The sequence below is a fragment of the Ambystoma mexicanum genome, chromosome 11 (genome assembly GCF_040938575.1).
Source record: "Ambystoma mexicanum isolate Mex_15411 chromosome 11, UKY_AmexF1_1, whole genome shotgun sequence".
In the NCBI taxonomy this organism is placed as follows: Eukaryota; Metazoa; Chordata; class Amphibia; order Caudata; family Ambystomatidae; genus Ambystoma; species Ambystoma mexicanum.
This window is the reverse complement of record NC_090934.1, coordinates 1,296,751,252-1,296,768,968: the sequence shown is the minus strand read 5'-3', so window position 1 is coordinate 1,296,768,968 and position 17,717 is coordinate 1,296,751,252. Positions and strand designations below refer to the sequence as shown.

At 47.4% G+C, this 17,717-nt stretch overlaps 1 protein-coding gene across 3 annotated transcripts in view; it reads right to left on the bottom strand.

Moving 5' to 3' along the window:
• Positions 1-17,717, bottom strand: part of CEP152 (centrosomal protein 152) — a 475,089-nt gene that overhangs the window by 89,513 nt on the left and 367,859 nt on the right. For all 3 annotated transcript variants that reach the window (XM_069624789.1, XM_069624790.1, XM_069624791.1), the window contains one exon: positions 13,071-13,247. In XM_069624789.1, coding sequence (XP_069480890.1) covers positions 13,071-13,247 — 177 coding nt within the window. The remainder of the gene's footprint in view (positions 1-13,070; positions 13,248-17,717) is intronic.

The following is a 17,717-nucleotide window of genomic DNA, read 5'->3' as shown; positions in this document are numbered from 1 at the left end:
GCTGCCCCATTGGTTGGAGTAATCACAGGGCTCCCCCAACTTGATCTAGGTCAGGTGGTAACCACCTCCTCCGTTATAAACAAAACAGCACAATGGATCAATACTCGTCTGCCAGGGATGAAGGTGAACCCTACAGATATTCTTATGGCCAGAAGCGTTTCATAGGTGGGGAAGCAACCCAAATGGGCAAAGGGGGACTGTGTGGTGGTGTCCATGACTGCTCCAGCTATGCCCAACTACGTAGTTTCCTCTATTAATCCTGAGTGGGGCTCCCGCCCCTCTCCCTCAGCTAACAGCGCCTTTTTCCCCTCTTAAGAGCGTTTTAACCTGCAAGCCCCCCTTTGTCTGAACATCGGACTAGCATCAAACCTTCAAACTTATGTACGGCACTGGAGGGCACTGGGGGAGGGAGCCTACTGGTTCCAACGTTACCAGTAGCTACAGTGGACCTGACAAACCATTTCCTGGCCTTGGGGGAAATAGAAGAACTGGATTGACCAGTCGCTGTGGGGGAGGTGTCTCAAATCCAGAACAGATGTGTAAGGGGAGGGGATTCAGGTCAATATTTCCCTTTAAATGAACAGGTGTCCTCTTCTTTGTCCTTGTCTGTGCTTAAACATAGCTGGTGCTGAGTCTAAGCTTTCTCAGGGGGGAGTTATCCGCCACCCTGAGGGAATATGATATTATATTCCTGCAGGAAACTTGGGCACTCACCCCAATCTGCTTTGATGGATATGTTGCAGAGTGTGTCCCTGCGGAAAAGGGAAAAGGAGGAAGATGTTTTGGTGGCCTGGCAATCTTGGTGAAGGTATTAACCTTAAAGGGAAAAAAAACTAAAAAACAGAATATACAATGTGTAATTGCACGCCATGCTAGGGGTCGCCCCCTATTTCTGGTTAATGTCTACAACAGCCCACACATCGCTAACCAGGGGTGGCTAGGGGCTTAGAGAGACCTGATTGAAGAATATGCCATTGCTAATGGGAGCCAGGCCTCACTATGGATTATGGGAGGTGATTTTAATGTGAAACTGGGGGTGGGCATCCCAATAGTGAATAGAGATCCGGGTAAAGACCTTTTGCATGGGGTTGCTCCCGCACAACTGGTGGATGAAAGAATGTGCGCAAGGGGCCTGCAGTTCTGTGAGTGGTTTCGGGAGTGGGGCATTCATTCATTGAATGGTCATGTGGGAGCTGATCGGCCTGGGAGGCCAACATTTGTGGGCACTCCGGGATTGTGTACGATTGATTACTTCTGTGCCCACGTGAGGGATTGGCACCTAATTAAGGAGTTTGAGGTACTTAAGAACCTTTGGAGTGACCATCATGCACTCCGGCTGGTCTTAGGAATAGACCCGCCAGTGGTCCGATCTGTTAATTTTCCTCAATTGGACCAGTGTGGCATCAATCCTCTGTGCAAGCAGAGAATCAAATGGGCCAGACTGGACCCTGTGGACACTCAATCGTCCGCCTGTAAACTTAATATGGAGGAACTCTATTTTGTCAAATGGATCTCTCCCAGGCTCCATAATTTTGGCATCCCAAAAAATTTGGAATTCTAGGTCTGCCATTTTTCAAAGGGAATTTAAAAAAGGAAAAAAGAACCTGGAAACATGGTTCGACGAACCTTGCCGGATAGCACAGAAAGACCTTAAAGGCATTCTGGAGGAAAAAGACAGCACCCGACGTGAGATAATTACTGCCCGGGCGCATTATAAACGCGCCCTGGCAAAAAGGAAGACCCAGTTGGAAGAGAAAGCCTGGGAAGATCTCATCCAGGCTGTGCAGTCAAGGGACTCCAAGACATTTTGGGAATTTGTGGCTAATCAACCCCCCTCACCCGCACAAAAGAGCAAAAACACAGAGAATGTTAGTGCATGGGCTTGGTCTAACCATTTTAGCACCCTTTATAGTGCAAATCCTTCAACTGTTTATAGTGGGCCTAGTGGTTCCCCCCTCTCCGATTAACCATAAAAAAGAGGTAGAGATGGCTATTAACAAGCAACTCCCTAACCGAGCCCCCGGACCAGACACCATCCCTGCAGATATTTTCTGTAATGAGGTGGACCTATCGGCCCCAATATTGACCAAGTGTTTCAATGCATTTCTGGAGCTTGGCACCTACCCAGTAACATGGAGGCAGGAAATATTTTTTCCAGTTTTTAAGAAGGATGACCCTTAGGAGCCCCCTTTATTATATAACTATCTCTCTGCTTGACACTTCCTTTAAAATCTTCGGCCTTGCGGTTTTGGCACGGCTGGAACAATGGATCTCTGACTCTAGGTTTCTCACAGAGACCCAATATGGTTTTCGCCTGGGCTTAGGAACTAGGGACCAGGCTTTGAACCTGTATTTGGTAGGAGCTACGTCCATATATGTGAGGGGTGAGCCTTTGTACCTAGCATTCATGGACTAGAGCACCGCGTTTGACAAAGTAGACAGGGCAATGCTCTGGACTGTGCTCAGGTCAATGGGTTCCCCGAGGATTTGGTCAAGGTCCTCCAGATAATCCATGAACACACATCAGCTTGTGTCTGATTTGGAGAACAGGGACAGTGCACAGCTTTTTTTGAGACCTTTTTGGGCGTCCGCCAGGGCTGTGTTGTGGCCCCGGTATGGTTTGCCCTTTACATTAATGGTGTTTACCTGGCATTGATCAACTCCCACACCGACTTCATTACGGTGGGCGGCGTTCCCCTCCCAGTCTTAGGCTATGCCGATGACATGGTTTTAATTGCTCGTACCCCCAGAGCCTTACAGTGGTGGATGTTTACATCCAATTTATGGCTTCCCATAAGTTGAGTGTGAACTCAAAACAATCAGCAGTCATGGCATGTAAGAGCTTGGGTGTTAGACATCTCAAGATGCGCACAATATGGAGTGAGGCAAACCTATCCCTAGGGTCACTAGTTTTGATTACCTTCAGAATTTGTTTTACAGAAAACTGGCGAGGGCTTGGCCATGTTGATAAGCAATCTGCGAGGATGAGACAGGTGCTTGGGGGTTTGTCCCGATTTCAACATAACTGCGTGGGGTGCCCAATCAAATTAATTCTCGAAGTATACAGAGCTCAAACAAAAACTGCCACCAATTAAGGGGCAGCACTGTGGGGTATGGAAAGGATTCCAAAAACCAAAAATGTAGAGAATTCCTTTCTTAAAAAACTGCTTGGGCTACCACAGTCTACTCCAAATTATGGGATACATTGGAATTGGGATGGTCCCATATTGCTGACAAGAGGTTATTGGCCCCAGTCTTGCACTGTGGGATAACCAGATAGCCACTCTCTCACATAAGATCATAAGAGCCCTGGTGAGTGGCTCAGCTGTAAAGAAAATTCCTTGGTTTATGTACATCCAGAAATGCATTAGACAGTTAAACTGTGCTAATCTTGTTGGTCCCTCAATTTTCTTGACCCCGTGTGCAGTCGGGGCATATAAGCAAATGTTTAAATCCATTTTGGTGGCAAATAGGGAGTCCGCCGCCCTGGACATTCTTGCAAATAGAAGACAAAGACATATTGTGTTAACATCTGCAGACGCTATTCAGCCGTACCTGCTCCACAGTGATAACGCTGGGCCTTGACTCGAGCCCGGTTTGATTGCTTATGGCTAGGGGCATGAACAAAAAGTTGGACCTATAATGTGCAACCTACAGCCTGTCCCTGCTGTCAGTGGCCAGTGGAGGACCTTCTACATTTTGTGTTGTTCTGCCCACACTGCACAGACCTAAGACGGAAACACTTTTGCCACTACTTGGGTCTGCTGGCATGTCTCAGGCTAGGCCTGCTTTCATGTTGTAGCAGTGCTACGATGCCAGTGGCCTGGGGCATGGTGGATTACTTGAGAAGGGCCTGGTATCAGAACTAAATCCACTGCCCAAAATATGATTGAACTCGGAAATCCGATCAAACTGTCTGGACGCCCCCAGTGGATTTTATCTTGATCTACACACATGCACATTTTTAATCCTTTTATATGTAATGTTTGTAAGTTTATACTGTGGATTTAAAAAAAAAAATGTTGAACTGGATTTTGTACTACTATGTAGTTTTATTCTGTTTATGGTTTATGGATAATCTGTTTTCGAATAAAATTAATATGATGATGAATATCAGAAGGCACTGAAGGGATAGAAGAAGTGCTCGAAGTCGGGGAGAAGGCAGAGCTAAAAAAATGACCCCAGGACGAGGCGTCATGGAATGATGCCAGGGTGAGGCGATCCAAGAATGATGTAAGGATAAGGCACTAAAAGAACAAAGCCAGGACGAGGCTCTTCAAGAACATCACCAGGACGAGGGGCTATAAAAACACAAGGATGATGCACCACAAGAACAATGACAAGATGAAGCGCTTCAAGAACAGCACCAAGGCAAGGCACTTGAACAACGCAAAGAAGAAGCACGTGACGAACAATACAAAGATGGGGCACTTCAAGAACAATACCAAGACCAGATGTTACAAAAACAATACCAAAATGAGGCACTACAAGAACAATATCAGAGTGAGGTGTTATAAGGTCAGAAGGAAGCTGTAGGAGAATATCAGTACCCCACAACCTCTACCAGTCTTGCTTTCCTTGGCCAAGTCGGTATTGTCTCACACCTCTATTACAGAAGGTTTTAAGTTACTTACGTGTAACTATTGTTCTCCAGTATCAGTCTGGCATGGATTCACATGCTCATGAATATTCCCTGTCGTCAGACTGGGAATCCTCGGTAAAAAAACAGTTTCACTTTCACTTTAAAACTCAATTTTTCCTCTAAACCAATCGCTGACTTCTAGGTCATACTGCCCCATCCAATGAGAGTCCTCTCCCTAAGCCTCACCCCTGGTGGCCATTTCCAGATTTGGTAAGCATGTAAAGCGGCAGTATGAACCAAGAAGAGCCACAGAGGGGAAGGAGGGAGGGTCCGCATGGGAATCCATGCCAGACCCATGCTGGAGAACAATAGTTACAGGTAAGTAACTTAAACTTTTTCCAGCATGGGGTCTGGTATGTATTCACAAGCTCATGAATAACGATTACACAGCGGTACATATACACAACCACGGGAGGTGGCAAGCCTCAACAGAAGCAATAAATACCCCTGGAACAGATTCACCTCAAACAAACAGATTGCGTAGCACCGCTTGGCCGAGTCAGGACTCCTCCTTGGAATCCCGGTCGACGCAGTAGAAAATCGTGCAGGTGTGCATGGACCTCCACGTAGCAACCCTGCATATGTCGAGCAGGGGCACACCAGAGAAACACTGTTGTTGCTGTGATGGCTCTGGTGGAGTGGGCTCTCGGCCGGCCTGGCAGCGGCCTGCTAGCCAGACAATGACAGTGCATGACGCAGCCGGTGAGTCACCTGGAAATAAAAGCCTTCGATAAGTATTTTCTGCGATTTACAGATCCAAAGTTGATGAACAACTGAGACGTCATCTGAAGGTTCTTCGTATGTGCTACGTAGAACTTCAAGGCATGAGCAATGTCAAGCGAATGCAAGGCCCTCTCCGCTGGCGACGACGGATTCGGGAAGAAGACCGGTAATGCCAAAGGTTCTTGAAGTGGAATTCTGACAGTACCTTTGACTTAAGGTGGGGTGTGAACGTAGTACCACCCTTGAAAAGTGGAAAGACAAGTAAGGCTGTTTGCAGGACAGGGCCTGGATCACCCAGACTCGCCTGGCTGAGGTACTGGCCACAAGAAAGGCCATCTTCCACGAGAGAAACCTGAGCGGGACTTGATGCAAATGCTCAAAAGGAGCTCCCATGAGCTTAGTCAGTACAACATTAAGCTCCAACGCCAGGGCAGGAGCCTGCACCAGCGGAAAAGTCCTGAAGAGCCCCTTGAGGAACTCCTTGACGAGTCTGTGCCACCACAGTTAAGGTATACCCGGAGACCTGGTGCACCGGGGTATGGCGGAGAGATGCACATTGATAGAGGTGTGAGACAATACCGACTTGGCCAAGGAAAGCAAGACTGGTAGAGGTTGTGGGGCTGTGACACGCAGAGGGGTAATCTTCTGAGCCCGGCACCACACAGAGAAGTGCTTCCATTTATGGCTGTAGCACTTCAACGTTGACAAGGCTCTGGCCTTGGCCAGGATGTCCTTACATTCTGCAGTTCAAAGCATAACCTCCAAACTTTAGAGCTGCAGGAGTCATGCCCACATGCCCCAGGTGCAGCGACTCCAGGTTGTGGTGCAGAATCGCCCCGCTCTCTCTCTGATGAGAAGGTCCGGAAACAGTGGCAGCCTGATGGATGGGGCCACTGACGGACTAAGCAGGTCCAGGTACCAGATCTGTTACGGTCACACAGAGGAAAATCATACAGGAACAGTGCCTCCCAAAGGAACGAGAATGAATCCGTCACCCATGCTTCTCGGCTGAGGGAACCTGCTGACAAACGTCTGGCACTTGGAGTTCGCTGCTGTCGTGAAAAGATTGATCAGGGGTTGGCCACATTTGTCAAACAGAAGGTCCACCTGGTCCTGGCGAAGTTCCCACTCCTGGCAGGGCACAGCTCCCCGCTGAGAGAGTCTGCAATGGTCTTCTTGACGCCCACCAGGTGAAAAGGGACGAGGAACATATCCTGACAAATGGCCCAACACCACAGATCCTGAGCTTCCTTGGAGAGCGCTGGCGAGAGGGTCCCCCTTTGCTTCCCGATGTAGAACATGGTGGTGGTGCTGTCTTTGAAGATCCTCACCACCTTGCCATTCAACGACAGACAGAAAAGAGTTGAGGGTCCAGATATTGGCCCGAAGTTCCAGGACATTAATGTGAAGGCCCTTTCTTCCAGTTGCCAGAGGCATCTGGTATGCAACTGCACAGTGTGGGGCTCCCCAGCCTTCTAGAAAGGCGTCCATGATGACGGTGTCCTGGGAAAGCGGAACTTGAAACAGAGTCCTGTAATTAACTTATGGTGGCAACAGTAAAGACATACACAAGTGATCACAGTTGAAGGGTGTTTATTTAAATTGGATGCAGGTTGGAAAAACAGTTAATCTAAACCTAAATCTAAGATGGGAGCAAGTGTCGACCATCAAATGAAAACAAGGCAGTCCTAGTGGCCTTGTGTCAAATAAAAAGGGCCTATACTAAGAAACCTATTGCCGAACTTTACAACCAATACAAAAAGGGTGTGGGATGGTTTTCAAGAAAAGAAAGAAGTGTTCACAAATAAAATGTCGGGATGCAGTAGCTTGGGTCTCCCTTCACCATGATTTAAGCACAGGGTAAAGTGGGATCTTGGAGCACAGCACATGCTCGAGCTTCTCTAGCGCAAGATGACAGTTTCACTTGCAGCTCTCAGGACTGTCGATGGCCAAGTCTCGTTTCACTTCAAAGTCTCTTGCCTTCTAGGGCCTGATGTATTCAAATAATAAAACAATTTTCTTCAACCAAATGAAAGTTAGTTTCCTAGTTTTACTTAGGGTGAAGATTTGCCACCCCAAATCCCCCTCTTCTGGGTGCTGACCCCTCTCTTTACCGGCAGCCTCTCTCCACTGGGTTCACTTATGGCTTTTCCTTCCTTCACAATTCTTAAAGTCTTTTTAAACAGTTCCAGTGGACAGCTCTCAACCAGGTTCACGTTAGTCAGCACACTGTTTCTTGGGACTTTATACCGGCCCCCTTCTCGTCGGCATCCCTCTTCTGGGTTCACTCCTGCCAACTTCACTTTCGTTTTCAATGTTTGCGGGATTCTCTTCCCTGTCTCACAGTTCTCTAGGTCAAAGGCTTTCAAATGTACAGGGATTTTGCTTGACCTCCTGTATGACCACTGACCTATCTTGGAGGCTGTCCTACGGCCTCCTTGTATCTGCAGTTTCATTCAGACGGGGATCAACCAGTCTCTCAAGTTAGCACCAACATGGTGCTGGTTCCCTCTGCAGCTGGCCTCCCCTCACACTTTTACAGCTCTTTGAACTTAGTTCAACTTGTCACTTTTGTCTTTAATTCACCAGAGCCTGGTTCTTAACAGCTCTCCCCTATACTCTCTGGCTGTGATGAACTGCTTGGCTTTCCTCGTAAATGGAGTCAAGGCCGGTACCACAGTAGCAGGAGTTTCCATCGCTCCCGCTCATCAGCGTCAAAACACACTGTGTACCATTTACATCTGTTGCAGCACACTTGGGCTATTGTCCTCGGTCTTACGATTCCCTCTGCTGAGGTTTTGCGGGTCTGCGTAGAAAAGGGCAAGGTCATATCTCTCCTTGTAAGTCTCTCGATATTCACTGCCTTTCTCCTCCTTTTGAACTGCCAGGCCTGGGTAGCTTTTTTGTTGTGTGGTCTGCCCTGCTCGTACTGTGCTCTCTTGGGTTACCTTTCATCCCTGTGGGAAAGGGCCATCGGGTGGGTGTGTGTGATTCTGATCAATTGCCTGACCCTTGTATTGGGACATGTCAGGTAAACGGCTCTGGTGTTAGTCTGTTCTCTGGTGTGTCGTGCAAAAGTGTTTGTGTCAGAAAAGGGGGTTTGGGGGAGTTTGAATGTCATACGTAGTAGGAGGAAAAGGTGTTGAAAGAAGGGGGAATACAGCCTCTCACCAGTCGGTGTCCCAGTGCCCAAGGACCTCACATCCAGCTGATCCTCCCTCACTGGCCAACCCCCCGGAACTGGATCCAATAGCGATGGCTGTGTCCCGACACTTGGATGACAGATGCCCGTGGACTAGCTAGGGAGACACCTTCAGGTTTCTCACAATCCCCTGGACAAGAAGCAGCCATAAAAGCAACGCCTGGAGAGGTCTCATCTGAAGTGGGCAGAGGCAGACGAAGCTGATGCAGGAGGACATCATGCCCAGCAGCGACTTCATGTCCCGCACTGTTGCCGTCTGCACCCATGACAAGCGGTGTACTTTCGCATGTATGGCCACCACCCTCTCCTCCGAGGGGGGATGCCAAACACGCTACGGTGTTGAGCCCGGCACCCAGAAACAGCACGTTCTGAGATGGCGTCAAGCAGGGCTTTGGATAGTTTATGGAGAACACCAAATCCGTCAGCAGACGTATGGTCCTCAATGTGTGCTTGCTCGCCAGAGCATGTGAGCGGGATTGCACTTCAGATAAGGGTATACGTGGATGCCCTGTAGACGAAGATGCGCTGCCAAAGAGGCCAAGCACTTTGCAATGACCCTCAGAGCCGATTTTAGGACGAAGGGCAGCGCTTTGAACTGGTAGTGCTGGCCCTGAACCATGAATCGTAGGAATTTACAGTGTTTCTTGTGGATGGGGATGAGGAAGTAGGTGTCCTCCAGATTCAATGTCGCCAGAAAATCTCCAGCTGGCCGAGCACACTTTGTAACATGATCATCTGGCACTTTTGAGACAAAGTACTTGCGGAGAGGACACAGATCCAGGATTGGCCTCCAACCCCCCCCCGTTTTCTTTCAAACCACAAAGTATTTGGAATATACTCTCAAGCCCCGGAGGTGCTGGAGAACGGGCACTATCGCCCCCCTTCTGTAACATGGCCCACACCTCTCGCAGAGGCTGTAGTCTGTGTTCTTGCTGCGGCACCCGTGCAATATGAGGACACCTACGTTGAACTCCAAGGTGTGCCCTTTTCCAAGAGCGTCTAGTACCCATCTGTTGGTGGGGATCTTCTTCCACATGCTGATGAACTTCGCCAGCTGGCTCCCCACTGTGGTGCATAAGTGGGGGCCAGAGGTCACGGCCGGTTCAGGCCTGCTTGGGGTCAGGGCTCTACCTGTGGGCCGTGCCAACGCTGTCCTCCGCTGCCTTGAGAGCGACCCCTGTATGCTTCTTGAGTGGAGGAGCATGAAGGCTGTGGTAAGGGGTATTATATCCCTTGGAAGATCTGCCGGGTTTTCCTCTACACAAATGAAAGGAAGACAACCAACGTGGTTGCAGGTCCCAGGGAGCATGCCATCTCTGTGTCAGGCTTTATGGCTTATAAACACTTGTTGACGGCATTAAGAGGTTTTCATCGTCCAACGGCATATCTAGCAACTTAGCCTGAAAGTCCTGGCGGAAGTTGGTTGCCTTCAACCACCCTTGTCGACGAAGGGACACCCATCTGGCAGAATTGTGTGTGTAATGTCCACTGCCACTGTGATGGCATGGTACGAGGCCACTTCTCTTCCAACAGGTCTAGAGCCTCAAGCTTCTTGTCCTCAGGCAGGAAATCCAGAATAGGTCCCAGTTTGTACCATAGTTCCAGGTCATATCGGGACAAAATGGCTAGGTCATTCACCATCTTGATGGTAGAGGCTACAGTGTAGATTATCCTCTTGCCCATTGCATCCAGCTTCTTACCCTCCTGGTCCAGAGGTACTATGGCTGCCACCAGTGGTTTTGCTGACCGATTCCTGGCTGCAGCCGAGCCCACTGAGGATGCAAACGCTGAGATCTTAAGCATCTGGGAGCTCAATCCGGCACTCTTTTTCTCCAGTCTGTCCTGCTTGGGTGGGACTGTACTCTGGTTCTCCATTAGTGCCAGGCCCTCCTTCTCATCCAGGAAAGAGACGGACATGGTCTTCTTTCCGGACAAACGCCACTGGTAACTTCTTCCTTAGTTGCCTCAGGTACTTACTGAAACAGTTCAGAGGCACTGGACATCATGGAATGACAGGGTCCAACTTCGTCCCGGGGATGGGGTTGGAGGAGTGGGGGGGGGAGGGAGGGAGTGGAGGGGTGTGTGTGTCCGTGTGTCCGTGCGTGTGTCCGTGCGTGTGTGTGTGTGTGTCCGTGTGTGCGTGCCCGTGCGTCCCCATGTGTGTGCGAGAGCGCGCGCAGGGGTGTAGGGTCTGGATTGATGCACCTTTTGCACGCAGGCAATGTAGGCTCACCGTCCTTAGCATCCCCTCCTTTGTAGCGTGTAAAGTAGTCAGAGCTCTAATCAGAACTTTAATAGCTCATGTTTGCCTGGGGCAGCACGTGGGTCCATATCCCGTGGAGATTCCACCAGGGGAGCCTTGTCTTTCCCTCTCTTTCTCTGGGAGCTACTGGGCAGATGCGGTCACAGGGTCTTTTCCCCAACCCGTGGGTGCCTGCCACCTTCATCGCTGCCTCCGCAGCTGTATCACACCTCGGGGATAAGGACACACGAGGGGTGACCGTAGTAGGCACCATCTTCACAGACACTCTCTCCTTCGATATGGTAGACATCGTTGCCTTTGTCGACGATGTGCTCGACGAGACCCTTGTCGATGGGGCCGTCAAATCGGTTGACTTGGAAGGCTGAGAGGTCTTAACTTGACACGTCCTCCCCAGACTTCTTCCCTCGTCAGTTTGTCTGCTGATAAACTGAGTTTGGACAGGGTTAGGGACTTTCTCTTAGAAGAGGCGCCTTTTGTTGGCAGGCTCACTGTGGAGACTATTGGTGATGGTGATCATGCTTTGTCCGACCTGTGACCCGCATCAGCAGTGAATCCAGCGGAACTAGCGTCGCAGAGCTTGGCCTCCTCTTCGAACCCCATGAGCAGGGCATCCTCAAAGGATCTCAACCTCCTCCCTGAGGGAGTTCACTCCTCGGACTGGCCGGCCCTGGTTGAGGCATGAGCCCGCCCCGAGGCCGGGTCAGGGGCACTGCTCAATTTGAGCCACGCTGCCAGCATGCTGTAGCTCTCTTTCTTGGTTTTCCTTCAGAAACCATGGCATATCTCGCATCCCTCCTCATCGCGGTCTGGCTGCAGGCAGTATAAGCACTTATGTCAATCTTCTTGTTGACCACCAAGAATGAAGGAAACAAACTCCAGGCAGGTGTATGTGCTCCACTCCCATTTGCCAAAGAACGCCATAAAGAAAGTTTACACTACAAGTCACAAAGCCTAACCTGCAATATGGGAAAAAATTCAGACTGCATCCGCCACCACCCCTGCACATGAGGAGGAACAGCTTTTACACAATTTGTAGGCAAACCTACCAGAGTAGCGTGGTGCGGCTGGTACATGCCAACACCAACAGCATTCTTGTTGTGTGAAACTAACTATAGACACAGAAATGAATTACCTACTTCCCCAGTGGACAAACAGCCTTTACAATATGTTTTCAGAGGTGCTCTCTAGACATTTCAGGTATACTGTAGCAGCTGTGCACTATAGGATATATACTCCCACATTCGTGGCCTCCCCCTCTAGCTGTCCTTGAATACATACCTTGCGTCAGCCTTTCTTCCCATCCAACGTGAAGCCGATATTTGCATCCAAATGGCTAAGCATATGAAAGCCACCTCAAATTCCACCCACCACAACCAGACATCTACATGTGACCTCATACTCCCCTGACCCGACAAATGAACATGCGTTGACTGTATCGGACCTAACTGACCAATTGTGCGTGTAATTGCATCTCATTCATTTTGCACGTGTTCAGCATTCTCATTTATATTCCCTTTCCACCTGTAGCACTACACTGCATAGAAGACAGCGGAGTCCCACAAAAAAAGTGGTCCAGCTGCATAGTCATTGTCAAATCTCCGACATATCGAACAAATTGTGCATGTAATTGCATCTCATTCATGTTGCTGCTATCATGCATGTACATATAGCAGAACCCTCCACCGTACATGGTGGCCCTTGGGGTTGATGTGTTGATTTATACATTCTGTTCATCTTCTTTAGTGGTTCGCCCTATAGAAAATGACAGTCTGCGAAAAATGCGGCCAGATAGTCTGACATAGCAATCCACGCCACTCTACATCAATCTTCACTACGGCTTCTACAAAGTTGCTACACTAATCATCTCTGCTAATAATTGAACAATTGCATGAAATGTATTTACTATTTACATGCAATGTGATGTTATTTTTCTCATGTCTGTTCAGACTACAGTATGCGTAGGGCCATTCCATTTCGAAGCCATAAAGAAAATGGCAGTAGGAGCTAAATTAATATCAAATTGCATAACAAAGGGTGATAAACCCTCATGTCTGAAGGTCCATGACCTGCCTTTTGTTTATCACTGGTCTATGTCAGGCATCAAAGTGGACTTGCAGTTTTCTCAATGAAGCTCAATGTGTAGTCCATAAATAACAGGCACCCATCTCAAAATTGCAAAACCAACAACATTACAGAATGTTAGTTAGGCTTTCTGTACCAATAAATTGGGAAATGCTCACCTTTAGCCTGTTCTCCTCTAGCCCTCTGCTCCTTCACTGCGAGTTGGAGATGGCGGCATGCTTTCTCAAGCTTGCTTTTCAGTTCTCGACATTCAGACTTTGATTTTTCAAGTTCTTCCAAACAACGTTCACAGCGATTACATTGAGAACCAAGGTTCGTTTTTGTGCTTCTTGGTTCTAAAGACAAGTACAAATTAATAACATGCATAAAATGTCTTACAAATACTTATGTTGCAAGAAAACAGACTACACATAACGTGGTCAAAAAGTACTGTGAATTTACAACCGGACTTGCTCACATGTGTTCCGATTCATTCCTTTAAAACATTTAATAACATTTTTTTAAAAAAGTTGAAGCTTTGTTCATATTTAACCAATGTACGGCATCAAAATTGATCCAGAAAATCCGGTGCATTCTAAAACACATTTTCCCCTTTGACGCGTTCAAAAACCAGCACAGCCGATAGAACAGATCTAATGGAGACTTTCACTGTGCACAATTCTACCTATAAGACCCCCTCTCTGACTTACTCATTTAAGCTTCTCAAAAAAGGGAAACATTTGAATAGAAAAATAAATCATTCAGATCTGAAAACAAGCTCCAGGAATTAACCAACGGTCTAACGGTTGAAAGACCGTAACACAATTATCACACAAGGGGAGACCTCCATCCTGTTCATACTAAGTTCCGAAAACAGTTTCCATATTAGTTTGAAAGAGACACAAACAAAGTCCTGCCCATGCAGGGTCTTCACATCATCCAAACACCTTCGCGGGTAAGCCAAAAGTCACAGACAACGTTTTGCAGCTATGGATAATTACCTTGAGGTGCATATTTGTGTTCATATTTCATGGGAAAAATGTTAAATGTATCCAGTACAGGTCCAGTTAGTCTGACCCAAGGGAGAGTGCTGCATTGTAGTATGTTTGTATATCTATTCAGGGTCCAGGCACACCTATGAATGACTATTCTGACTACTTAATTTGAGCACCAGCAATACTGCTGGACATTGCTGGATTTTCAATTGACTGAGGTTTTTGGGCTTACTGGTTCAACTTATTGGGTTACCACTACAGGAAGAACTCTCCCTTTGCTTTGGAATCAACGTTCTTCCTATGGCAGCACCGATATCTTATGTGCAATTGTTTATTTGTAGAGCTCTTATACACAGGTCAAGTGCTTCAAAGCAGCATGGTAACAGGGGAATAAAGAGTCATTCTTAGGCCTTGAAATTTAAAATGACTAGCACACTTGGCATGATGGCCTTTCTACAAGTGCAGGTGTAAGACAAAAAGGAAGGAGAGAAGGAGAGGGAGAAGATACAGTGCTTAAGCTCCATACAACGTTTTAAATAGTGTAAGCGCGTGACAGATGGTAAGGCGATAAGGAGGGGGTTGGGGGATAGAAGGACATACAGAACCAAAAAACTACAGTCCTAAGCCTGGAGGACCAGGCCCAGTACATTTTAGGTAACGCAAGTAACAGACATGGAATGAAAGTAAGGGGGTGGGGGGGGGGGGGATGGAGACAAGTGTGCCCAGTCCAAGGCCCTGGGTTAAGAGCCAAGAGGTTACTATTCTCAAGAAATGTGTAAAGAAGTGCAGAAGTGGTGGGTGGAGTACAGAGGCATGGGGGCAAGTGCAAGGACTGGCAGGGGAGCCCGAGACCTGGGTGGCTTTGGAGGTGCAGCAGGCGATCAGTCAGCAAATGGAACGGAGTTGGGGAGAGAGGAGGGCAGTAGGCAATAATAGAGAGTAGGTTAACAAGGGAGAAGAAGAGAGAAGGTGGAAGAGAAGAGGAAGGTCTTGAGGAGTTTCCAGAACTTAAGTCGATCAGGCTCAAGACAGACAGCCATTCCTCAGATCAACGTTGGAGCCAAGAACACTACAAAGGAAAGCAGCCTCCTATTGACCTAGAACTCGTTGTTAGAAGATTGCCAACAGCCCTTTCTTCACTTGCCAGGCAAAGAACTGTCCATCTGCATATCTCCTGAAAATATTAATCTCTGCTTCGACCCCTGAACCGGTCGAAACAACCAGTCCAGACCACTGGTTGGAGATTCAGCTGGAAGTGCTCAGAACCGTCTCTGAACAATTGTAGGGGGGTAGCCAGACATCCTCCTGGGCTACTTCACTGCAATCGTCTCCATCCCAAGCAGAGCCTTGTGACTCTACAGAATCTCAGCTTATGGAATAAGAAGCATTTCTGTGAAGTAGCATCTCTAGATCATGAAGAGGGACGTTGCAAGACCAGCTTCTTTGTTTATGCCACAAGGGCAGGCTTCCACCATTTACTTCAAATGGCTATTGCTGCTTGTCACCTTCATCTTGTACTGGGGATCCTCGGAGATCGGAGTGTTAGTCCAGAAGTCTGTGTCCTGAGTGTTCATATGTCCAGAAATGGTGCAACAGAAAATGAAAGCGCAAACTAGCAGGACCAAAAACCTGGCTCCTGAAGTGAGCTCTGCAGTGGAGGCTTCACAGAACCAAGGCACAAATACAGAAGGTGATCTCAAGAACTCCTACAGTGGTTCTGGGTGAAATGGAGGATAGGAGGCGATTAAACATACTGATTTGCACTCCCCACCATCTCCATAAGGATGTAGGGGCATAAAGTCCTAGCCCCATCTCTCACTTGCCTAACCTTGAACGGTCCTGGTCTGGTATTCACTCTCCAGGGTCCCACCAAAGGTGGTTGGAATGGTAGAGGGTCTGTTAAAGACTTCCCTCTTTATTTCATTAACATTTGGAAGACAACTACTTGTTGTCTCAGGAGGACATATGTGCAACTTCCTAAAATACCTTTAGCCCCCTGAAAAGGATTGTATTGGGACTGGTAATTCTAAAGGCACCAGGCACTTGCATTTCTATTACTTGGCTTTTTAAGGTTAGTACCCTATTTATAAGGCTTTGTGGGTGTTGATTATCTTCTTTAGTGTAACCCCATTAGTCGTGAAAGTATTCATTACTTAACTGGTCCTATTTCTTTATTCACTTACTTTGCTACACTTAAAGCATCTTGAAATATATCTCCATCTGTATTAAAAAGTGAGGTGTTGGTGTGCTTAGCAGAGCACACCAAGGTGAATGTGTATATAATAGTGAACGTTTGGAAGCCATCTTCCGAGACAGTACATTCATCCATTGAGTGAACTGGTCGAAGGTAGTATATGGAACTTGCATGACCATTGACCTTGCAAAGTACCCTGCTCAGATGCAAGACTTCCTTAAAATTGATGCCATAATTATTGAATAGCGAACTAGCCTATAGAAAAAAGAAACCATAGCCAGAAATAAAAATGTCATGGCAAAAGATCTACATGTGCTCCTGGGTGTTGGGTGTTGGGTCAGTCATCAATTTCTGAGCCTCCTTTGTTAGTCCTTCAAACTTATGCTAGGCTTTTTGGTTCTGTAACTAGTTTTTGCTGCATAAGAGACTTTCTTCAAAGTCCTCAGGAAATTTGCATGAGTATTTTGACGCACTGCGATAACTAGTCCATATGGCTACCAGGGCAGAGGCTTTATAAAGTGCCCCACTTGTAACTGGGCAAGACGATTAATCCAGAAATTGACTGGCTCTTGGGAGCTGTGTCATTCTTTTGGCTGCACCACTGCAAAGCCTTTTTACTGCCTTGGAAGCCACTTCATCCTTGAGCATGAGCAAAAGGTCTACCATGTCGTTTTAAGTCTTGTGACCTGGCAATTGTCTTCTAGCCATCTGTTGTGTTTTCACTGCATGAATGGCCATTTTGTACATTCTGCCAACATGTGCTTGGACTGGAGGTCACAAAGGCTCCTTTGACTGAATGTGAGACCTCGAACTGTGTGGGGGGTCTTCCAGACACCTCAATCAACATTCCTTTGTGTGTGCCCCAGAAAGTGGAGATTGGTTGATCTGTCCCAAACTAACTGTTTAGTTAGGTATCAAAACTTTGAATGATGCATGGATGATTAATAGGGAACTCAGGAGGCCCTGAGCCCTCTGTCTATATATGAGTGGAGAACTCCAAGCCAATCAAAAGAATCTACCTGGAAGTGCCTTTTGTTTAGCTGAAGAGAAGCGTAAATCGCTGGAAACTCTTCGCAGATGCAGTGCTACCAATGCCGGAGGCAAATCTTTCTCTCTCCACCGTCCAAGTGAATCTTGTTTCAGGCACTTCCTCTGCCTGATCTGGAGAATACAGCAGACTCATTTGGCTCTGTAGCCCTGTGTTCCCCTTGTGATGGCAAAACTGAAGCTCAAAACCAATGAAGGGTGATAAACACCTTTGGGCAAAAAATGGGGTGCATTTGGGTCTGTGATCCTTAAGGGCAACCCAGGACCATTTACTCAAAAAATAGGGCTTCGGTGGAGGTCGACCCGACTACAAAATAGGTCAGAGACCCCGATAAATAAGCAAGGAAAAGGTAAAACCTTTGTGGGAAGCCTTAAAGTGTCAGCAGAACCTCCAGAAATAATATTCTATTTTAACATACGGTTAAAAAAAAAAAAAAAAAAAAAAAAGATTGTTGGAGAATGGTGGATGGTAGTGCACTGGATAAATATGTGAAAAGCGGTTCACTGGCGCATCAAAAACATATAATTTTGCCAAACAAAAAGGCAAAAAGACAAAAAGACAAATTATACCACTTCCAGTGGTATGGGTT